Consider the following 24,988-nt stretch of genomic DNA (forward strand, 5'->3'; position numbering starts at 1 on the left):
CTTACTAATTTAATACTTATAGCAACCTATTAAATAAATAATATTATTATTCCCACTTTACAAATGGGAAAACTAAAGCACAGAGAGGTTAAGTAAGCGGCCCAAGGTCACACAAATAATTAGTGGTGTTGCTGGAATTCAAACCTAAGCTTAGATCTAGCTCCAGAGACCATACTCTTAGCCACTCTACCCATATAGCCTTGATGTCTAGCAAACATCCAAGTGGAGATGTTAAGTAGGTAGTTAGATACTGTGAGTCTGGAGTTCAGGACAGCAGTCCAGTCTAGCAATATGAAACTTGGGCATAGGTAGTGGACAGATGAAACTGAAAAGGTAAGTTAGGGTCAATGACTGTAAAGGGAGCTATGGTCACAAGAAGACAAAATGATGAGATCAAGACCTAAAAGGCAACCCACCCTTTTAGGTGTGGTTAACCCATCAGTCCTACTTTGTAGAGCCAAGGAAGGTACAAGCCAAGCCACTTATGGATGTCCCCAAAATGCTACCCTTCATCCTTCTGCCTGGAATGTTCTTCCTGCCCTTTTTTTGTCCACATCAAGGGACACCTAGTGCCCAGTATAATCCCTGGCAGACAATAGGTACTAAATAAATGTTGGTTGATGAAGGCCCCTTCTCTGCTCACTTTACATCCTTGTCATGGCACTTTTAGGGCTGCATTCTAACTGTCCACTCAACTGTTTTTCTCCCTCATTACTTGGTGACACTCTCTAAGCCAGGGACCCTCTTGGATTTGTTTCTTTTGTTTTTAAACCTTTCATAGCTCCAGAATACAATGCCCTGGGTAATCTCTTTATTGAGTACCTATTCTCTGCAGTTATCTGTGCTAGGCACTAGAGATGCCAGCATCATCAACAGAGGCAGCAGGATGAGTAATATCAGTTGGGGACAAGGAAACAAAATAAAACAAACCCAGAAAAGTTGTAGGAAGGAAGCCCAGCTTTCATATGATACCCTTTTTGGACAGGGGAAGTTGATGGTCGGGAAGCGATACTCTCTACTGGCCACACAGACTATTCATCACCACCCTGTGTTTGAGAAGCTTGGATGCTTGCTGTCCAGGCTGAGGGGAAGAGGAGGTGGTGGTGTGTTCAGGGAGTAGAAAATAGGAACTGATCAAGAGCTGTTGTGTACAGGCAAATGAGACATAGCTATGCCTTCAAGAAGCTTACAGATTGGGGAACGGGGCGGGGGGGAGGACAGGAAATGTAAACAAACCATTGAAGTACATTGTGAAAAGTTCTGTCATTGGGGATGCATGTGTCTTCAAATTTGTTCTGTTCTACAGGGTAGAAGGTACAGATAGAGTTTGGTGAAGTATGAGAAGTCCCTTTCAGACAGTCAGAGCAGTTTCACAGTGGAGGGGGCTGCCGAGTCTCAGGAAAGGGCAGAGTTTATTATGGTCAGTAGAGGCGTAAGAGCTGGGATGAATGATGTGTGAGTGTGTTGCAGAGTAGCCCTAGCCTCAAATGGCCTTGAAGGTGCTTCTAACCTCTGCAATCTGTGACCCTAATCCCTTCCTTTTTCTCAGCCTAAGGATGTCACCTAGAAAATGAAGAGGGCTCTTTCTAATGCTTCCATTCTTTGATACCTGCCAAATTCAAGTGAATGAAAAATAATTCTACTTAGAAACACTGAAGGAAGATCCTGTAATTGCCCCTAAAGTAAAAGACATCTGAAATGACATAATAGGGGTATGATTACCCTTGGCTGTACAATCTCTCACATGAAGCTGAATACAGATTTCAGCCATGAGACCAGGTCACTTCGCTTCCCAGATTAAACCCTTGACTTTCTGCTTGAGAAGTGGCAGACCTCCATATTGCTAATTAAGTGACAACAAGTTGGCTGCCTTGGTTCTGAAATCAGAAAATGATTGGGCGTAAAGAGAGATGAATTTTCTTTGGAATTGGAAAGGATTTAGGGAAAGGTATATTAACAAAGATACACTATTAAAGCTCAATATTTATAAATCCCAAAGAAGCTTTTAGGGATTTAGGGATTTAATCTTTGACTTTTAAAATCAGCTTTCCATTGTCAGTCAAAATACCAATGAGCATTTAAAAACTGCAGGGAGCAATGAGACAGGCATTTACACACTGCTAGTGTGAGTACAAATTGATAGTCTTTCTAGAAAGCAGTGTGGCAAAGTATGTGAAGACTCTTAGCATGTCACTTCTCATCATTTCTGCTGCTACTTCCCTGATCTGAGCCCCATCATCTATTGCAAGGAGTTTGCAGTAGCCTCCTAACTGGTCTCTCCGCTTCTCTACTCTTCCCCCATTATAGTCTGTTTTCCACACAGCAATCAGAGTGACTCTTTTCAAACATAAGTCAGACCATGTTATTATTCTGCTCAAGACCCCATCATGGCTTCTCATTTCACTCAGAGTAAAAGTTGAAGTACTTACAGTAGCCTGAAGGCCCTACATGAACTGACCAGCCTTTTATCTCTCTGACTGCTCTACTACTACTTTCCCCCTCGCTTGTTCCACTTCAGCTACACTGGCCTCTTTGCTATTCCTCAGACATGTCCCATATCATATACTCCCAACTTAGGGCCTTTGAACTGACTGTTTCCTTCCTGTGAAATGCTCTTCCTTCAGCCATCTTGCTTGGTTAACTCTATTTCCTTCAAGTCTTTGTGGAAACCTTACTTTCTCAGTGTGTCTTATACTGGTTACCCTATTTAATAGTGCAGTCCCAACACCGTGGCACGTCTTGATGCCCTTTACCCTGCCCTTTTTCTCTTTTCCATAGCACTTAAGACTGTTTTTTTAATATTTACTATTTATCCACTGCCTTCTCCAACCCTCTTAAAATATAAGCTCCACAAGGGCAGGGATCACAGTGTCTGGCACAGAGTAGATACTGAAATGTTTGTTGAATGAATGGGCTTTAAAAATAGCACTATCTTTTGACCTAGAAAGCTCACTTCTAGAACTCATTCCTGAAAAAATAATCAGAAATGCAGCCAAAGATTTATTTGGGTTGTTCTCATACCTTTATTTATAATAATGAAAATTTGCAAACAACCTAAACCTATAAAAACAGAGTTATGGTTAAATAATTTGATATATCTACATAATGGAATATTATCAAGATATTAAAAAATGTTTTGAAGAAAATTATGTGGGAAAATGCTTATAATGTTAAAGTTAAAAAATAGAATTTAAAACAACATTTACCCTTATCTCACACCATATACAAAAATGAATTAATGATGGGAATTCCCTAGCAGTCCAGTGGTTAGGACTTCGTGCTTTCACTGCCGAGGGCCCGGGTTCAGTCCCTGGTCAGGGAACTAAGATCAGCACAAGCCGTGGAGCACAGCCAAAAAAAAAGGATCAATGATATAAATATGAGTGTCAAAGCCTTAAAACTCTTAGAAGAAAATATAGGGTAAATCTTCATGACCTTGGATTTGGCAAGTGTATTCTAAGATATGACACCAAAAACATGAGCAACAAAGGAAAAACAGATAAATTGGACTTCCTCAAAATTAAATCTGATAAAGTTTTTTTTTTTTAGTTTTTAATGGAGTATAGTTGATTTACAATGTTGTTAGTTTCTGCTGAACAGCAAAGTGAATCAGTTATACATATACATATATCCACTCGTTTTTAGATTCTTCTTCCATATAGTTCATTACAGAGAACTGACCTATGCTATACAGTAGGTCCTTATTAGTTATCTATTTTATATATAGTAGTGTTGTATATGTCAATCCCAATCTCCCAATTTATCCCCCTCCCCCCACTTTCCCCCCCAGTAACCATAAGTTTGTTTTCTACATCTGTGACTCTATTTCTGTTTTGTAAATAAGTTCATTTGTACCATTTTTTTTTTTTTAGATTCCACATATAAGCGATATCATATATTTGTCTTTCTCTGTCTGGCTTACTTCACTCAGTATGACAAATCTGATAAAGGTTTAATATCCAGAATATATTAAAAAGTCCTACAATTCAACAACAAAACAACCCAACTTTTTAAATGGGCAAATGTTTGGAATAGACATTTCTCCAAACAAACGTACAAATGACAAATAAGCACATGAAAAGACGTTCAGCATCATTAATCATTAGGGAAATGTGCATCAAAACCACAAAGAGATACCGATTCACACCTGCTAGGACGGCTATAATTTTTAAAAAATAGAAAATAACAAGTGTTGGTGAGGATGTGTAAAAATTGGAACCCTCGTGCATTGCTGGTGGGAGTGTAAAATGGTATAGCCACTGTGAAAAACAGTTTGGTGGTTCCTCAAAAAGCTAAAGATAAAATTACCATATAACCCGGCAATTCTGCTCCTCAGTATATACCCCCCAAAATTGAAAACAGGGACTCAAACTGATACTTGTATATCAGTGTTCACAGCAGCATTATTCACAATATCCAAAAGGTGGAAACAACCCAAGTGTCCATCAACAGATGAATGGATAAACAAAATGTGGTATATATATATATATATATATATATATATATATATATATATACAGTGGAATATTAGTCATAAAAAGGAACGAAGTTCTGATACATGCTAAAACATGAATGAACTCTGAAAAAATTATGCTAAGAAGCCAGGCACAAAAGGATAAATAGTGTTTGATTCCATGTGTTAGAATACATAAAATATCTAGAATAGGCAAATTCATAGAGACAGAAAATAGATTAGAAGTTAATCATGAAGAACCTAGGGGCAGGACAGGAATAAAGATGCAGACCTACTAGAGAATGGACTTGAGGACATGGGGAGGGGGAAGGGTAAGCTGGGATGAAGTGAGAGAGTGGCATGGACATATATACACTACCAAACGTAAAATAGATAGCTAGTGGGAAGCAGCCACATAGCACAGGGAGATCAGCTCGGTGCTTTGTGATCACCTAGAGGGGTGGGATAGGGAGGGTGGGAGGGAGATGCAAGAGTGAGGGGATATGGGGATATATGTATATGTATAGCTAATTAATTTTATTATAAAGCAGAAACTAACACACCATTGTAAAGCAATTATACTCCAATAAAGATATTTAAAAAAAAAAAAGTTAAGACGGGTTATGGGAAGAGGGAATGGAGTGTTATTGCTTAATGGGTACAGAGTTCTGTTTGGGGTGGTTAAAAACTTTTAGAAATACATAGTGGGGATGGTTGCACAACATTGTGGATGTAAGTAGTGCCACTGAATTGTACACTTAAATGGTTAAAATCACAAATTTTATCTTATATATATTTTGTCACAATTAAAAAAATTTTTTTAAATCCCTGTGTATAATATGCAGTGGTGGGCTGGATCAGGCTTGTGTGGGCTCTCTAGAGCCAGTTGTGAGCTTCTCAACTACTTATTCAGTGATGTTGGTAGCTTGAAATTGGCCATGGTTGGGAGTGCTTACACCATGGAACTTAGCAAATGCTACAAATAGGGCTCCACCCCAATCCCCTTGAGCCAGTCGTTAAATATTTACTAGCTCACCACTGAATATATGTATATAAAAATGCATAGAAAACTATCTGGAGACATAGATGCCAAACTGCTATTATCTCTGCGGAGGAGAGTAGTATTATGGCAGGAATGTGAAAGTAAACTTACACTTTCTACCATATATACTTCCATAGTGTTTCAAGGTTTTTTACAGTGAGCATATAGACATATATTTCTTGTACTGCTTTTAAAAAACAGACAGAAAAATGTGTATATGTTGGGACTGTGGTATTGGTGATTTTTCTTGAGAGGCTAAAACCAGTCACATATACTACCTGAAGTGGCCCATGAAGAGGCTGAAGGCCAAGCTTGGGACTTGGATTCCATTTCCTCAGAAATCTGCTTTCTTCTTGCCCAACTAAATGGAACTTTTTTGTCTCTTCATAGGTTACCCTACAGCCTATCCAGCTGCAGCCCCTGCCTACAATCCCAGCCTGTACCCCACCAATAGCCCCAGTTATGCTCCAGGTAAGGAGAAAGTGAAGACAGCAGTGGTGAGTGGGGTGGGAGGTGAGGCTCTATTTGGGAAAAAAAGCCCGAAACACTTGCTGGCCTTTCCATGTCCTTAATTGCTCTGGGCTCAGCCTGTCCACGCTTGATTGTCCAGGGAGTCCCCTCTGGGAACTGGGACAGTTCAGCCTCCGGGAATAGAATTTCTTCCATTCTCCTTGGGACTTAAAGTTGGCCCATCTCTCTTCTGCTGGAATATCTGAGACGTGTATCCTCCTCACAGAACCTTTTCTGCTCTCCCAGTATCCACACTCAGTTTTTGCTCGGTTTCCCCTGAGGCTGCCGTTGACACACACACACACACACACACACACACACACACACCCTTAGTTTCCCCTGAGGCTGCCATTGACACACACACACACACACACACACGCACATACACACATCCTCGGTTTCCCCTGAGGCTGCCATTGACACATATACACACACACACACCACCCACCCACCCACCCCTTCCTGGACGTGGATTTGGAAAAGAGTGAGAGACTTGCCACATTTTCAAGCTGCAGCGAGGAACTTGTTTTTCAAAAATAATAAAGGCCCAACACTCCTTGGATAGAGGTTGAAATAGATTTGAAAGTATCGAAGTTTGTTTCAGTTTGGGAGCAATGCAGAGGTTTTACCACCATCTTGACCCCCACGCTCAAAAAAACAAGCCACTCTCAGCTGGTGCTTTAATACTCAAGGGGCAGGAGAAAGAGTGTGGGCTCTGCAGTTAGTAAGTCCTGGGTTTGAATCCTGATTACTCAACTCACTAGTTGTGAGTCCTTAGACAAGTTACCTCACCTCTCTGAGAAATGTGCTACCTACCTCATGGTTGTAGATGGTTTTATGTAAGTTCCTCTTCATTTACTCAACAAGTATTTATTTGCTGAATGTCCTCCACACTAGAACAGAAAAAAGGAAGGATGCTGTCTTTGCCTGAAGTAGCTTACAGTCCATTTGGAAGCTGACGTGTGAACAAATTCATGGCTGTACGGTGTGATGAATATTGTAAAAGGAATACGTACAAGAGGAGAGGAAATGGAGGAGGGAGCAACCTCTGCCTGGGGTTGAGGGTGTAGGGGAGGCTTCACAGAGGACCTAGCAGTGGAGACTTGAGGGAGAAGTAAGAGGCATTCTTTTTTGTTTGGTTGGTTGTTTTTTTGTTGTTGCTGTTAAGAGGCCTTCTTTTAAACATACAAAGGAAGAGTTGGGCATTCCAGGCAGAGTAGAGCCTGGGCAAAGGCATGGAGATGTGAGGAATGACACTGAAGAACCTTGAAGTAGTGAGAATGGTTGAAGCATAGGCTCTAGGGTGGCGGCGTAATAGAGGAATCTGGACTACAGATGTGCGAGGGCCAGATTTGGAAAGGCCTTGAATGTCACGATAACACCCTCATTTTCTTGTTTAGTAATTTTTTTTAAAATACCATTTGTTTTATTTGGCAATTGTGACTTTTTAAAATAAATTTATTTATATCTTATTTATTTTTGGCTGCTTTGGGTCTTAGTTGCTGCGCAGGCTTTCTGTAGTTGCAGCGAGTGGGGGCTACTTTGTTGCCGTGCGCGTGCTTCTCATTGCGGTGGCTTCTCTAGTTGTGGAGCACGGGCTCTAGGTGTGCAGGCTACAGTAGTTGTGGTGCGTGGCCTCAGTAGTTGTGGCTCGCGGGCTCTAGAGCGCAGGCTCAGTAGTTGTGGTTAGTTGCTTAGTTGGGCTTAGTTGCTCCACGGCACGTGGGTTCTTCCCGCACCAGGTATCGAACCCATGTCCCCTGCATCGGCAGGTGGATTCTTAACCACTGCGCCAACAGGGAAGTCCCTGCATGCATTCTTTTTTTTTAATTTATTTACTTATTTATTTATTTTTGGCTGCATTGGGTCTTTTTTAAAAAATTTATTTAATTTATTTTTATTTTTGGCTGTGTTGGGTCTTTGTTGCTGCGCGCAGGCTTTCTCTAGTTGCAGTGAGCGGGGGCTACTCTTCGTTGCGGTGTTCGGGCTTCCCATTGCGGTGGCTTCTCTTGTTGCGGAGCATGGGCTCTAGGCGCACGGGCTTCAGTAGTTGTGTCTCATGACCTCTAGAGCGCAGGCTCAGTAGTTGTGGCACACGGGCTTAGTTGCTCCACGGCATGTGGGATCTTCCCAGACCAGGGCTTGAACCCGTGTCCCCTTCGTTGGCAGGCGGATTCTTAACCACTGCGCCACCAGGGAAGCCCCCCCGCATGCATTCTTAACCACAACGTTATAGTTGAAGTCGGCTAGAGAGAAATTGAGGTGTTAGACTAGAGCAGTCAGATTAGAGAGGAAAGAGAGAGCAGACAGGAAGAGCCTGAGATTGTGGGGACACGGGGAAGGGAGAGATTGGAAGGCTCCTGGCATGTGTAAAGTACTGATTAAGTTTTAATTTTAAAGCACACAAAATATCAACCCACGTCTAACTTGATTTTCCCGAATTTTACATTTTGAAAAGTCAACATATTTCTAAGCTGTGGCTAAACCAGCCCAGACCATTTTCTCACACAGTCTACTAGACAGGGTGGTATTAGCACATGTGTCAGAAAGCCCCAAACTGGGAGTTGGAAGACCGGAGTTATAGCACTAACTCTGCTACTGATTTTGATGTGACTTTGGGCAGATCCTTTTCCCTTTGGAGTTACACATACACACAGCTGGTCTGTGTCATATGTTGGGAGGCTGGCCTCTGCTTTTACCAGGTCTCCTGACTGCAGTGGAGGACCTGACTCAAGGTCAGAGAGGACAGTGTACGTACTCTCAGCTTCCTGCCAGAGCTGGCCGTTTGTGATGCTGAGAGATGCCCGCGGGATAGAAGCCTGCAAAGGAGCCAGGCTCTCAGGTTTAAATTCCTCTCAGCTTTTTCAAGAAGACCAAGAAGTTGCTTCAGAAAGAGCTATTTTTAGCAGCTCTGAATACCCAAAGATGTCCTCTATCCAGGATGCAGGGAAATATTTCACTCCTTTATTGGTTCTGAAAGCAATGTGGGTACTTGAAGCTTTCTTCCAAGCTCTTAGCGACTTCAGGGATCTTACTTAAGAACTGTTTGGCCCCGCAGGAGGCAGAGCCAATAGAGACTTGTTTTCAAAATCTGGAGACCAAAGGATGGGTCATATTAATGGTAATCTGACTTGAAAATGAAGGGAAAGGATAAACAGGATAACTAATATAGATAAAAATGAAATACCTCCTCACAAAAAAAAATCTGTTTATCAGTCATTGTCATCTGTTGTCTCACTTGATTTCATAGCAGCATTGTAAAGCACAAGTACTCCCATTTTGCATATGATGAACCTGGGGAAGGGGAGGGAAAAGGAATTTGAGTTTTCTGAACACCTGCCGTGTTCCAGACACTATGCAAGTCTTGTCACAAATGTTAATTTTTTTCCCGTAATCTTGTGAGTTAGAGCTTCTTGCCTTCAGTTTTGCTCAGAGAGGTTAAATAACGTGTCCAAAGTTGCACAGCTAAAAAGCAGTGGAGCTCAGATTCAAAGCCAAGCTGTCTGCCCACAGTCTGTGCCCCTTGTACAGCACCACGCTCTCCCAGAGGTCTCAGGGAATTAAGTGCCTCTGCATTGGTCCTGGCCCTCTAGGACTTTAAACAGAGCTCTTCAGAGGCCAAAGATGATGGTTTTGTCCCTGAACCTTTACCTCCTCTAGCACATAAAGCCTCTGTCATGTGTGAAGTCCCTTTGCAATGCTTGGGAGACTTGAAATTTATTCTTAGCTTGGACAAGCAAAGAGCAGGAACTTGGACTGACATACTTCCAGGCGGCTTCTGGGTCAGCTGCCTGGAAGATGTCATGGCATCCAAGGACGTACCCTTCCTCAATGAATGGGCTTTCCTGATGGCAAGTCTGTCACCCTCTCCAGGGTAGAGGTACTTTGCACCCTCTGCGTTCACTGTTTCTTGTGTAGCCTGGGGGAAACTGCTTTTTTAAGACAAAGTTTGTTTTTGTAACTGCAATATGTACTACTTTGCACAGATTCTTAGTGGTAATTTCAACTAACATTTCTATCCAACAGAGTTTCAGTTCCTGCATTCAGCTTATGGTAGGAGAGCTATTTTTCCTCATCTGTATTATGGCCTATGAATGTGTTATCTCGTAACAACAGTAGATCCCCTCTCCTTCCCTCCCCAAATCCCATCCCCTAGGCTTGGGCTCCCCCAGGTGGCTCAGCAGCAGTTCCTGAAGCATGCAGGAACATGTCTGATGGTGCAAAATCATGGGTTGGAGACACACATGAACCGTCCCCTAGGGCAGCAGTGAAGGATCATGGCACTAAAAGGCATCTCTCCCCTTCCTCACCTCTGGGTCCCATCTGACCTAGGTCGGAAACCTTTACCCTCACATGGCTGCTGAATTCAAACAAACAAGTGAACAAAAATTCCTGGGTCTCTATGGCTCCTCTGTTGGCTTTATGGCAGCCCCTGCGGAGGAGTACCTGGATTATGCCTGTAAGAATGCCAAACACCAGTCTGCCCCACGATCAGATTTTCCATCTCCATTGGCAGTCTCACATGTTTGAAGACCTGGTTAACTTTAGATACAATCTATTCCCTTAGCCCAGATCTTGAGCTCTGGCTCATTTTGGGGGCATTTTCCTGGATGGTGAGAGGTGAGGGTCAAGTGTGCTAATAAGCCAGGGTCCAGAGCTGGATTCTCTGGGCAGTGTGGACTCCAGGCCCAAGGCACCACGGGAACTTCTGGGCACCTGTGAGGGTCCCAGCAGTGTAACTTGACTAGGTCCTTTTTTGTCATAGACAGGAAGGGACCATAGGAGGGACTTGCTGCTTTCACCACCCTCACCTGGGCTGCTCAGGACAATGTTTTTGTAAAGTCTCTGCACACTTTCTCAGCTTTTAACCTTGAATTATTTGGATGTTGAAAATTGAATTTGTGTGTGGCACATCTTTTAGGAGATGAGCTGTGAAAATCTCTTCTTGCTGCTGCTGTGGGCTGCGTGATCTTGGGCAATTTGCTAATGTCTCCAGGCCATAGATAAAGTGTTTTATTCCAGATGATCTCTGAGGTCCCTTTAAATGCTAACAGCTTGCCCTCTTATTATCTTATTCTTTCAATTTTGCTAGTCACAGACCCGTTTCTCTTATTGTTTATGAGGAGTCGTGTTTGTTTGCCTCAGGATATATGAACTTGAACAGAAGACTCCATAAAAAGTGAGGGAAGCTCTCCTGCTTCCTCACCCCTCCTGTTATAGCATCTGAAATAGAAATACTAAAATGTATGTATGGAGCTCTTCTCTTCACAAAATGGTCTGTCCCAGACCCTAAGCTGGCCCTTTGAAGATACAAAGTTCAGTAAGACAGGGTTCCTGTTTTCAAGGAGCTCAAAATTTAGCGGGGGAGATGGACAAACTAGCAAGTACAGGGGCTTCTAAGAATCACAGGAACTGGGATAGTGAACCAAGTGGGATACATGAGGGGGCTGTGATCAAGAAGTGGGGAAAAGAAAGGACTTCATAGTAGAGGCGAGTCTTCAGCTCCTGGTTGATGGATTAATAAATGTCTACCAGGTGGCATTTGGGGAAGGACATGCCAGGAAGAGTGAGCAGTGTGAGCAAAAATACAGAGAAGCGATGCTTCTTGGCATAGTCTGGGAATGGTGAACAGTTTGTGTGGCTGTCGGGTAGGGTTTGAGAGTGAGAACAGTGAGTCTAGAGAGATCATAGGAGTAGATCACAAGGGGCCTTGAGTGCCACACAAGGAGTTAGGTAATGGAGAACCATGGAATGTTTTTAAGAAAGAAGTTCTTGTGATTAGGTTTAGGTCTTAGAAATATCACTCTGACTGCAACTTGGAGATTGGAGTTGGCAGGTTTAAAAACAAACAGAACAGTGAGGAAGCAATTGCAATAATTCAGGTAAGAGGTGATGAGAGCTTCCATTGTAGCTGTCCACACCTGTGGGGATGGAAGAGTGGACAGACACCAGAATTAAAAACTGTAAGACTGGCTGACACTTGATTTTTGATCCTCACAGTCAATACTATGAAGCAATCAAGGAGTGGTTATTATTGCCATTTTATGAGACAACAGACCTGAAGTTTAGAAAGGTATAGTGACTTGCCCAAGGTCCCACAGCTAATAAGTGGCACAGCCCAGGCTAGAACTCAGATTTCCTGACTTAATACATTGTTCAGGATGATGGTCCCTTGCTGCCTCTCCTCCTTGTAAGTGTGCTTAACAGATTGTTCAAGTGTCAGAGGGCGTGAGGGCCCCGTGTCCAGGGATGTGAACAACCCAGCACTTGGACGTGGGCCGCATGCTGTGACTGGGCCGTGGCCCTTCACTGCCATGGGTTCTCTCTCTCTCTTTTTTTAAATTGAGGAATAGTACATATATAGTACTACATAAAGTGCAAAAGTACGTAGTCTCAAACGTACACCTCAATAATATTTGACGTATATACACTTGTATTTATTCAAAATATAGACCATTTCTAGGAGTTGGTACCTTTCATGGCACCCAAGAACAGGCATACCTGTCAGAGCAGCGTCCTCTATTACCATGCCTCTAAAAGCTTCAGTTGGATTGTCTTCATCCCACAGCTGAGCTCTGAATCACTACCAGCAGCAGAATGGGTTTCTTTAGAATTGTATATGGACGTATAGCTAACTAATGAGGAAGTCAAGTCGACAGCTGTTATTTGTTGTTTTTTGTTTTCAGTCTTCATATTTATCCAGTTATTTAAATTATTATGTATTCATATATACAGAAAAATATAGAAAATATTAGTATTTGTTTTCTTTATAATGAAACCAGAAGAAAATACCCACTTCTTCAGGAACATGTATAGGTTGGTTCACTTGCTCAGTTGGGAAACACATAATCAAAGGCACAGTCACACTTGCTTCTTTCCTGGTTAATCTGGAACATTATTTTACTGTGTGTAATGCTGTCTTGTTCACTCTCTGGTTGGCGTGTGGCTGTGTTGCATCCCCAGCAAGACCATAAATACCTGGTGTGCGGTGACCATGACCCACGTGTGCTCCTGTCCACTGTGGCGCTCCCCTCAGTGCTGAGTGTGGTGTAGGCCTCAGTCACTCTTTGGTTAATTTTGATTTACTTACTTTAATTGTCACACGGTCCTTTAGGCTAATGACAGACTTTTGGCTTATGATTAAAATTATGGTAAAGATGCACCACTTGGGTTAAAAACTGGACCAGAACAGGTCCTCCAAATTCTCAGCAGCCAAATTTAGGCCTCCTGCTCCCTGGTGGATTCCTGTGGGGTCTTGAGGGCCTGGGCTTGCTCTATCTGACTTCTCAGAGCTACATGTTTCACTTTTTAGGGAGTTGTTTTAGGTGGCCAGGGCTTTCCAGCCACGTGGAGTGGCAGATTCTAAATTTGGAGCTATCTTAATAAGATTTTTCAACACTAATTGGGTCCTTTATTAATTCCCACCACTCCACCCATCCCCGCCCCCCAGGAAAAGAAACCCATGATAATTGTTTAAATTGACTGCCCTCCTCCTGTGTTGTCTGCAGAGTCATGTTGTAATGTCCAGCAAAGGCCCTGGACTCTGCATTGGAATTCTGCTGGATCTCCATTTTCTTCTACCAGAATTCTCTTTTTAGTGTCACTTCCCTGCCCATGATTTCCTTCTCATTTCTCAGCATCCGCTGTATATATTGCGAGCCATTGTTGCAAGCGCAGAGTCAGCCCAGAACAGCTATACTTCTATCCTTGGTTCAGCAAAAACAGTAGAGTCTTTAACCTCCTCCTCTGACCCCAGTACTTCCATGACTGAAGGAACCAGAGGCATTTCCTGTTACCTGGACAGGCAGAGGGGTTTATGGAGATCTCTCTGGAGGTGGACTATCCTTGTCCTGATGGAATGAGAGGGTACAGGCAAACTTGCTTCTCATACCACCCTGTCTTACCTAGCCCCTTGTTAAAATGTTTCACGTATATCCAACTGTTGCCAATGCTAATATACTTTAAAACACCCCATATCCATGTCTCCCAAGACCTTATTTGAATGGAAAAGATACTGTTAAAATCATTCTTTAGCCATAAGTAGAAATTTGGGTCAAGAATATTTCTCCTCGGGAATTCCCTGGCGGTCCTGTGGTTAGGACTCCCCGCTTTCACTGCCGAGGGCCCGTGTCAATCCCTGGTCGGGGAACTTGGATCCCAAAAGCCACGCGGTGTGGCCAAAAAAAACCATTTTTTTTTTCCATCTATTGTTTGAAAATATATCAAGGGAGATACCTAAAATGTTAGGCAATCCCTCCCCTCCCCCCCTTTGAAACCCTATTTCCTCTCTCCTTCCCTACAGGACACATGAAGGTAAGTTTTTTGAGTTACTCCCCACTTCTATTCCATAGGAAGCATCATCCTTCAAATTTCTCAAGCTGAGCTTTGAGTCAGCCTGGGAAGTCTCTGCAGATTTCTTTCAAACTGAGCCTCATCTCTATTTCACACCTACCCCAAGTTTGACATTTGCTTTCTTAGTGGCCCAAAAGATCATCTCTAATTCATGAGGCGATATCTCAGGTGGAGTGCCAGTAGCACCTCAGCAGGAGACATAAAAGGTGTGCAAGAGGTTTGTCTGGCCCTGGCTAGGTCTACAGGAGAAGAAGTTTGCAGGGAGTGTCCCACTGGACAGCATTTGCCTTCTAAGTCACCAAAGCTCAGTCCCTTTAGAGGAGATGGCAGTCCAGCAAGGTTCATGTCATGTGGTTATTAGTATTTTGGGCTCACTCTTTGAAAACAATTTGTTAAATACACCTCCAGATTTCAGGCATAAAAAGGGGTACTCAGTTGATCTGGCCCAGTACATAGTCAAAGGCTCCGAGTTGCTACACGTTAACGAGCAGGTGGCTAAGGAGTATCCCAGAGTCTTAGGCTAGAATGTCAGGCAGTAGAAGGCAGTATTCATAAGCATTTTCATGGGTTTGGTAGTGGGTAGAAAATCCTGACTCTCCTAGTTAGTATGAGCTTAGGTTTCCTCAATTTCAAATCGTTTAGAAGGTCACTTCAGCACTCCTCCCAACCACTCACCCATCTCAGAAAGCTGAACCATCCTGTGTGTCTGAACAGGGCCCCTTGGGTTATATGTTTCCGTCCAGCACAAGATCCTTGCTTTGTGTCTGTGATTGGTGGTGCCCACTTCTTATTTCTGCCTAATGCCATTCTTGTGTCTTCCCTTAAGCAACTCTGCTGATGAAACAGGCCTGGCCACAGAACTCGTCTTCCTGTGGCACTGAAGGCACCTTCCACCTCCCAGTGGACACCGGGACCGAGAACCGAACTTACCAAGCATCCTCTGCGGCTTTCAGTAAATACAGCCTGTCTACTCCTTTCCTTGTTCCCCTTGGTTGGGACTGATTTGTCTCTTAGGAAGAAAGGAAAGGGAACTTTTAAAACTGACATTTATAGGACACTGTTTTAAGAGGTTCTCTCTCCTACCCACCAAAAAATTGGCCCTCCTCATATAGAAACGGTCATCCTCTTTGATCACACACCCTGCTTTGAGGAGACACAAAGCAGTGAGGGAGAGAGAAGGAAGTACTCACCTGGCCAATGAGTTTGATGAGGGAAGGACTGTTACTGCATTTCAAGGGAAGGACAGAGGGCACTTTAAAGTCTTGTGGACTTTTGGACAGAGGGGGCTCCTCCAGCTAGCACAGGGTTTTTCAACCTCAGCACTGTGGACATTGGGAGCAGATAATTCTTGGTTGGGGTGGGGAGCGCTGTCCTGTGCATATCCCCGGGGGCAAAATTGCCCCCTGCTTGAGAAACACTGCCCTCGTGAAGGCTACACTGTGAGAGCAAGGTATGTGCAGGAAGTCCTCGTGAAGGTTGGAAACCATCTGGCCTGTCAGATTGGTCACGTTCACTTGAGGCTCAGTAGAGTGACTGATGGTTTCACCTTCACATCTGATTTTTAACACAAAATGGCTCCACTGGGTAAAATGAGGACCAGTGTTTAGAAATGACTGAGTGGCATTTTGACTCTGTATGAGGAAGAGCTTTGTGCCGTGTTGCAGTTGTCCAAAAGAGGAGTGGCTGGCTTTGGATGTGGTGAGCGCCAGTCTCTTAAGTTGTGCCAGCAAGGGCTGCACAGGCCCTTGGAGGGATGTTGCAGATTAGGCCCGATGGTCTGGGGTTCAGTGAAGTGTTAATCTATTAAGTAAGTAAATTAGAAGAATACATTGTATTTAAATTTTTTCTTTAAAATGTTATTTTCTCCTTAGCTATCATTGCCCCTTCAGGTCAACATCAACTTATGTTTATACAACATAACTCTCACCTTTTGCAGAATATGTTTTCATGATCACCCTCTCATTTAATCTACACTATAGTCCTATTTGGGTGGATTTTTATTCCAGTTTGAAAGCTGAGGCTCAGAAAGGTAATATGCCCAATGCCATCCAACTGGTAAGCAGCACAACTAGAAAAGTGTATCACCCAAGTTAAGTTTCTATTACTGACTTTTTTTCTTGAGATTAATTTTACTGTTATTTAAGAGAGGGATGATAGCAGTAGGGAATTTTTCTAGGTACCTATGATATTATATATGTAAATGGGCATATACATGCATATTCTGTCTTATATCTGCACATATGGAGGTAGGTGCATATAGACACACCTGCTGTAGTGTAGCAGAAAGAAGCCTGGAGTGGAAAACCAAAAGAGTTGGATTCTAGACTTGGTTCTGTGTAACCTTGGATAATTCATGTCTGTGCTTTGGACCTTGTTTTTTCCAAATGTAAAATGAGTGGGTTGGACTAGGTCATCTTTAAGGTTCTCTCTAGCTATTAGGCTCCTGATTCTATCACCTTGGTGCTGTATACCCAATATCCTCCACTCTTTCAGGGGCCTCCTCTCTAGCTGCCCAGACCAGTAGTTGGCCAACTAGCCTTTGCTCACACATCTCCAGGTATGGAGTATTCATTCCCTCCAGAAGCAACCCTTTCCACAATGAGAAAGTCTGAGTATTAGAAGGCCTTGCCTTCCACTATGTTGACATCTTCCTGAAGTTCCACTGAAAAGTCCAGTAGCTATATCCCACTGTCCTCTCACAGGCTATCACAGTCCCTAGAAAGGGCCAAGATGTACCCTCTTTCTTATAATCCGTAAGTAGAGGTGGGATTGACTGGTCCTCCCATGTCCCACCAGAGTTCCTCCCAGCACACAGATTTTGTGGCTTCTAATACCACAGAAAACTCAGGGCACTTTGACAAATTCAATTTAATTTCACTAACACTTGCTAAGCCTGTTTGTAGTTAGGTCTCCCTCCTACTTATTCAGCACTCTCTTGTTCAGCTGCCAACAAGGAGACTGGGGGGTCAAGGCAAGAATCATACATAGAGCTTTGTCCAGACATATAAATCTGATAGTCAATAAACTGATCAGTCTAAAAGGCATCCTTGATGTGAGGATCAATGTGTTTGAAGGTGGTAGGGGCTCTACAACTGAAAAAGATTTATGACAGTGCAGAAGGATTGAAGAGAGGGCTGGAAAAGTTTTATCTTGCTAATGTACACACTCTCTTTATTACCCTATTTGATGGAGTCTAAAATTATGGTTAGCAACCTGAGAGAAAGAATAGGGTACCATAAACAAAGCCTCTTTCATAAGTCAGGGCTGGGACTGCTAGTGATCAAATTCCTTTTTTCTCTCACAATATTGCCTTTAATGAAATGAGGACACAAAGGCCAATATACCAAATGTCCAAGATTGGACTGCAGAGACGTATAATTTCAGAAAGGAGCTCTGCCCAGGGCATGGTAAGCCCTGAACTCTGGGCCCAGCCCTGCACTGATTTGCTGTGCAGTTTTGGGAAAGTTGCTGCTCCCCTGGGCTCTAGGTTCTTCATCTGAATTGGAGAGGATTGAATTCAAGTCTCTAATGTCCTTAAGGTATAGCATTCCAAAGTCCTAATTCTGTAACCTTCAGACTGAGGTAGAACTCTTTTCAGGAGACCCAGGCCCTGAGTGAGTGAGTTGAATCTAAGTTCATTTGAGCAAAATCAGTGAGTTTCTGTTTTGACTTGGTTTTGTTTCCATCAAATCCAACGGCTTTTTTTTTTTTTTTTTTAACTTAGGTGCATAAAGTAATAAACCCTGAATTTTGTGATACCCAAGGTAGCCCAGGCTACAGCCCCAGGGGAATTTCCAGTGATCCTTAAGGGTATGGACAGGACCATCAGTCAGTTGTGGAATGTCCTCTGCAATGATTTTCTAATAAAAGTCCCACTGAAATACTCAGAACTTAGAATATCAGCACTAGAAAGGTCCTCTGATATTATCTAGTCCAGTGAAGGTATTCCTTGAGAGAAGAATTGACCTGAATCACTGACAGAGCCCAGGACTGGGACCACTGTAGTCAGAGGAGGGAGCACTGAGTCCTGGGTCCTCGTGAGCCGTCGCTCACTTGCTCTCGTCTCATCTGTGAAACGTTTGTGTTGATCTTGATGATCTCTAAGGTCTTTTCTAGCTCTGCAGTTCTGCTTCTCCCTTCTCAACCTGTCTGGACAAATAGGCAAGGCCTTCTTCTCCAGCATCATCTTTTCGGCCACCAAGTGTGTTTTGGCTACTGATTTGTATTTTGAGTTTGTGTGTGTCTCATTTCATAACATGAAGAAAGGATACATTTGTAGACAAGGTTATTCTTGGATGTGGAAACCAAATTCTACTGCAGTCTCGTGGAACCTTTTGATTTTCCTCAGAGGGATAATCTCAACACTTTGTAAGATGGTTGTCCTTGTGACAGAGAGGGTTAGTGCAGGCTTCCTCAGGGGATAAAACTTCAGCACACATTCTCCGGGAGCATAAAGGAAAGTCACCAGCACTGTTGGCCTGTTAACTTTAAAGAATCTTAAAATCATGGCATTTTAAAATTTTAGAATAAAATTTTAGAATCTTAGAATCCTGGAGTCTATGTTCCAAGCTGGATCACCATGAAAGTCATAATAGTTTAACCTTAATAGTTTAACTTAATATTAATAATTTAATATTAATATTAACTACTAACTTAATATTAATAGTTTAATAGTTTAATAAAATTTTAGAATCTTAGACTCCTGGAGTCTGTGTTCCAAGCTGGATCACACCATAGAAGTCATAATAGTTTAACCTCCTATGTACTGTCATCTTTCAGACCAGTCTCTGCTTGTATACCCCCTAGAACAGGAAGCTTACTATCTCTCTATACAGTGAGAGAGAAAAGAATAATAGCTAACCTTTATGAACTGCTTTTAATGTGTCAGGCATTCTTTTAAGGGTTTTGCACTTATTAATGTATTCATCACAGTAACCCTAGGAAGTAAGTGATATTATTATCCCCATTTTATAGATGAGGAGACGGATGTATTCTACAGCTGTTAAGTAGGAGGGCTAGGGTTTGGACCCAGGCAGTCAGTCTGGCTCCAGACTACTCATAATCACAACCCTGTGCTATGTAGCTTTCAGAGACAGGCATCTTAGGATTCAGGGGTGTCCTGCCCTCCTGCATGGAAGAGAGGTGCTCTCCACTCTGGCAGGACTCCTCATACCCTGTTTTATTCCTTTAAATCAGGAGTTAGCAGGCTTTTCCTGTAAAGGGCCAGATAATAAATATCTTAGGCTTTTTGGGCCTTATGATCTCTGCCATAACTACCATTCTACCAGTAAAGCAGCCATAGTCAGTATGTAAATGAATGGGCATGGCTGTGTTACAGTAAAACTTGATGTACCAAAACAAGCTACAGTCACACACAAAAAATTGTAGTTTGCATGTTTTAAATGTGAATAGGATGAATAAAAAAGATCCTGTGGTAAAACAAATTGGGAAATAGTCTCCTGCATATCCCTATCTTGGAGATTCACAGTTCATCCTATCATTTTAAAACTTCTCAGTGTCATGGAATAAAACCTATTTCTCTCTTATTTTATATTTCTCCTCCTTCTCCCCCTCTTCCCCCTTCCCTCCCACCTTCTCCTTGTCCTTATGTTTTTTTGGGGGGGATGGCAAAATAACAGGATCCCTTGGCATCATAGTCCATTGTATACTCTTGGGACATGCCCATCTTGAGAATCCCCTTTGTTTTACAGACAAGTAAACTGTTTTTCCAAGGTGAAGTACACCTCAAATGGCTCCTTCTAGATGTCTGCAAACCTAGACTCCCTGTCTTCCCCACAGTATCTGCTTCTCCTCCTGTGACCAAATTTCATAATTAGCTGCACAATCTAGAAACTTGGAGGAACCTGCTCTAGACTTCTTTCTCAACTGACTCGTACCTCCACTTCCAGTTAGTTTCTAGTTCTATCAGTGCTACCTTCTCATTAATGTATTTTTCCAGCCCCATTCCTACTTATTTCCCAAGCATATTTGACCACAAAATCAGTTTCTCCAGTTTCTCATGGAACAAACTATGGGTCTGCAGGTGGAAAGATAAATGACATGATTCCAGGGGAGAGGGCAGGACAGCTTTTCGGTGGTACCTTGGGTGGTGACTAAATAGCAGCTCTCATATCCTGAGTACCTCATCAGGGGCAGGGGGTCGCCATGCCAAAGCTGTGGTGTGACTTGAGAGAGATTTGTGACTGTGTGGCAGCTTGCTTTAACTTGGGGTTAGGGTAGAAGAGACCCAGCGTCTTTAGAAAAATGGGATTTTAGTTCAGGAAGAGATCTTCATTTTTAGCCTTCTAATTTTACAAAATAGGAAACTAAGGCCTAGAGACTTGCCAGTGGTCACAGCAAATTGGAGGAAATCCTGGCCTGAAGCCTGGACCTCTTCTCTTCCAGTAAAGCACGCTTTTCACTCTGGCCCCAGTCCCTTCTTGTAAAAACAGCTCCATGTTACTGAAAGGGTCCTCGGTGAGCATCTTGTAGGCGAAAGACCTGAGGCCAAGAGAGGTTCAGTGATGTGTCAGCCAGACCAAGCCAGGATGGGGACAGGGAAGAAGCCCCAGCGGCACCCCATTGGAGATCCAAAGCCAGGGTCCCTTGGCATTGTCCCTTCAACTCAGAAAGAAGGTGATGTTCCTAAAAAGACTTGCTCTTTCTGAACCCCAGGATCCCCTAGTACAGAGTAAGAGAGTGGGGGCTACTTGATGATCACTTGGGTTCCAAAGAATCATTCCATTTTGTGATTCTCTAAGAACACAGTCTTGTTCCTGAGTGATTCATGTTTCAGGTTTTTCCTGCGAACTTAGGATCTGACTCTCTTTTCCAGAAAATTCAAAGGCAGCACAATTTGTTTGAATGGCTGATTGTGAGCTTCCTGGGGCCTGACTTCTCAGCCCCTACCCCAGCTTCAGTCCACCCTGCTGACCCCACATGGCCTGGGTTCCAGGTCGATGTGAACCTTTTTCATCCCTGACTTCAGTCTTTCAGACAGCGGTGGCCCTCCCCCAAACCCCAGGAGGGGAGGCAAGGCCAGCTGTGTAGAGCAAAGTTTTTCAGCATCCCAGAAGATGAGGGTCTCTGAATGGGGTTTTCAGTGGGGTTTCCACCTTAAAACTTGGCAGGGAAGAAGGGGAACATGGTGGAGGGCAGTCCAAAAAGGGAGAGAGATACAAGGAGAAAAAGAGAGAGTACAGGAGAAAGCAAGACAGAAGCAGCAGCAGAGGATGCCCTGAGGTGCTGAGTACGGAAACAGAAAAGCAAGAAGAGAGTGCAGTATAGAGCGAGCAGGTTGAGGGTCTCCCGTCCGTGCACACCTGCCTGTCTCATGGCACATGGCTCAGAGTCCCAGACTGTCTGAGCTGCAAGGGTCCCTTAAGAGATCGTCTGGTCCCAGCCTCTTATTTTATAGATCAGAGCCCTGAGACAGAGAAATAAAAGATGCCACACATGCAGCCACTGAGGGAGCTGCCTCTGGGGCCAGGGCTCTCTGGGTGGAGCCCTGTTCTCTGTCTGTTCTCATCTGTGTTTCCAGCCTGGATTCAGCCCATGTTTGTCTGGGGAGTCGTGACTGGGACCTGCTGCCTTCCAGCAATGCTGTTCTGCCAACTAATTGAAAGTCTCTCTTATTGCCTTGGTACAGGATATACTGCGGGGACACCATACAAGGTCCCACCGACCCAGAGTAATACTGCTCCGCCCCCCTACTCCCCATCACCCAACCCCTATCAGACGGCCATGTATCCCATCAGAAGTGCCTACCCCCAGCAGAATCTGTATGCCCAGGTAGGTACATGTAGAAGCCCGGGCCCACTTCTTCTGCAGGTAAAGGAGCCACCAACCTGGGTGGGGTGGAGGCAGGTGAAGAAGAGAGGAAAAGAGAGTTTGTGGCTCTGATCAGCTGTCGCTGTTGTGTCATTCAAACAATAACCTTGCAGTCTACACACTCCCCCAGTCTACCTCAATCCACAGGCTGAGGCTCTTGTTATTATTTAGCAAAAACATTTGAGAAGCTCTGGATTAAGATGATCCAGGACGCCCTGTCTACTCTGCCCAAAGGTCAGCAGACCTGTGGGCTGTGACAGCACAAAGCAGTCATGTGATCCAGGCAGTGGGATGTCACCTCAGACCATTGTCTCCATCCTCAGCCTTTTTGCCTAGAGGGAAATAGATAGTAAGAGACATTTGGGGAAGTGCTCTGCATTTATGACATTTTTCCAGTATGTAAAATGGCAGCATTCACACCAGTATGATACTCCCACCAGTAATCCCTCATGTGTACACATGCACAGTGCTCCGAAGTTCACCAGCCTCGTCCACAGCCCTCTTCACTCATTGATCGTGGTCCCTACCTTTATATTTTAAGCAGTCTAAGAAGAAGCACATTGCAATAAGATAAACATAGTAGATCATCATAGCAGCTCTAGGAGCGAGGTAGGACAGGGTTCAAGCCTTATTTTTCAGACCAGAAGCTGAGCCCAGCACTGAACTGTCCACAGCCATGTAGAAGACAGAAGCAGAGCCCCAGACCTTGTGTCCCTGGGCCAGAGCTTCTCTGACCCCATCCCTTAGGGTTTGGGACAGGCTCCCCTCCCCTCTCCCCTCCTCTCCAGAAGCCTGTGTGACCTCAGCCTCTTTTCCCCCAGGGAGCCTACTACACACAGCCGGTGTATGCTGCCCAGCCCCATGTCATCCACCACACCACGGTCGTCCAGCCCAACAGCATTCCCTCTGCCATCTACCCGGCGCCTGTCGCTGCTCCCAGGACCAATGGCGTGGCCATGGGCATGGTGGCCGGCACCACCATGGCGATGTCAGCAGGTAAGGGCAGCATCTGTGTCAGTGTCCATTCCCTTCCTCCAGGAACTCATGACAGAGTGGAGAACACAGTCATGGAATCGATTGTAGCATAGCATGAAAAATTCTGTGCCTGCGGGTTCTAGGAACACAGAAGAGGACCCTCTAACTCTGTCCACAGGGATGGGGAAGATTTCACCAAGGAGGACATATTGAGCTAGGCCTAAAGGGTGAACAGAGGCTAACCAGAGAGACAAAAAAGGGAAGGGCAGTCCAGGGGTAAAAAACATGGGTAAAGCACATTCACAGAATGGAAATGGTCTAAATCACTTAGAAAATAGGGGCATGGAGTTGGAAGGGTGGCTGGAATAGTTGTCAGAGATAAAGTGGTGGAGTGTCTTGAATACCTTTAGGTAATGGGGAGATAGAAAAGGGGTTTAAGCAGAGGAGAGATGGAATTTGGTTTAATCATTCTCTCTGGCTGCAAGGTGGAGGCAGGCTTAGCCAGGGGGAAGCTCTGGTTTAGAGGAGACATGATGATGCTAGGACTCTGGTAGCAGCAGGGTTCCAGAAAGGAGGGCATAGGGCAATGTTATTTAGCAGGCAGGAGCTTAAGGACCTGTCCAATAATTAATTGTGAGGCTTAGGAGAAGCAGGAGTCCAAGAGGACCCCCTTCTTCATTTCTGGCTTACTCCAGAAACCCTGCCCTTCAGGAACCTTGAGAATGGGGGCAGGGAGAGATGCCAAAGGAAGAGCAGGTTTAGGGAAGTCTTTGGATGAACTGGCATTATAAAGAAAGGCATAAGAAAAGAGGGCTCTGAATAACCTTTAGAGATCCAACTTTCAAAGAATCAGCTAGGTCACCTTCTGGGGGAAGAGAGTACGAGGGGTTGAGTGGGCAGGAGGTGGGAGTTGGGATTTTATTCTGCCCCCTAATGTAGGCGTTGTTGAGGCCTCTCACTCCCCAGATCAGGTCAGCAAGCTACTGAATGTCTGCTGGGTGCCAGCCTTGCTGGTTGGGTCCTGGGGACCAAATACTGATAGATCAGACCAGAACCCTACCCGTAGGAACAGCTAGGTTAGTGGGAACACAACGACATGAACCAGCGATCACCACTCAGTGTGATGTTAGTGCAATGAGAGGAGCATACAAAGAAGGGTGAAAGGAGGCCACTGAAGATGAGTGAGTGACTGTCCCGGAGCATGAGGAAAGCTTCCCCTGGCAAGATGCGGAAGGGTGGGCAGCAGCTGTGTGAAAGACTGTGGCTTCATCCTCTTCATCCCAGCGCTCTGGGACGGCCTCATCAAGTTTACTCTTCTCTCTCTGGATGCTCAGGTACCCTGCTGACTGCACCCCAGCACACCGCGATCGGGGCACACCCTGTCTCCATGCCAGCATACAGGGCCCAAGGGACCCCTACGTACAGCTATGTGCCCCCGCACTGGTAAAGCCTGCAGCCCATCCAAGTGAGTGGGGCCCAGGGTGGGAGAGGTAGGAGGGTCACAAAGCAGAATTGTTTCAAAGCCCCTGTCTTGGTCTGAAGCACAGGTGTCAGCAAGGGGCAGGTGACAGTTACCAGTTACTTTCCTGCTCCAGGTTCAGTAATATCACTCTTAATAATAGCTGTCACTTTATATATATTCTAGATACTGAACGTATGCTCTCTCATGATCCTCACAGTAGCTCTGTGAAATAAGGATCATTAGCTCTATTTTACAGGTAAATACATAGTCCAACATCACTTAACCAGTAAAAACTAAGCTGGGACTTGAACTCCAATCCTCTAGTAGTAAATTCTGTGCTCTTTACCATACAGTCTTCAGACGT

The 24,988-nt window shown here is 44.2% G+C and overlaps 1 protein-coding gene across 2 annotated transcripts in view; it reads left to right on the plus strand.

Annotated features, from left to right (window-relative positions):
- The window catches only part of FAM168A (family with sequence similarity 168 member A), a 215,041-nt gene that overhangs the window by 183,667 nt on the left and 6,386 nt on the right, over positions 1-24,988 (plus strand). Inside the window, exons 3-8 of one of the 2 annotated variants that reach the window (XM_036860890.1) lie at positions 5,886-5,966; positions 10,032-10,058; positions 15,184-15,309; positions 22,006-22,148; positions 23,009-23,183; positions 24,497-24,627. In XM_036860890.1, coding sequence (XP_036716785.1) covers positions 5,886-5,966; positions 10,032-10,058; positions 15,184-15,309; positions 22,006-22,148; positions 23,009-23,183; positions 24,497-24,609 — 665 coding nt within the window. In that variant the 3' untranslated portion in view covers positions 24,610-24,627. The remainder of the gene's footprint in view (positions 1-5,885; positions 5,967-10,031; positions 10,059-15,183; positions 15,310-22,005; positions 22,149-23,008; positions 23,184-24,496; positions 24,628-24,988) is intronic. The other variant, XM_036860891.1, reaches the window with a different exon arrangement.

This window comes from Balaenoptera musculus, chromosome 8 (genome assembly GCF_009873245.2).
Source record: "Balaenoptera musculus isolate JJ_BM4_2016_0621 chromosome 8, mBalMus1.pri.v3, whole genome shotgun sequence".
Lineage (NCBI taxonomy): Eukaryota > Metazoa > Chordata > Mammalia > Artiodactyla > Balaenopteridae > Balaenoptera > Balaenoptera musculus.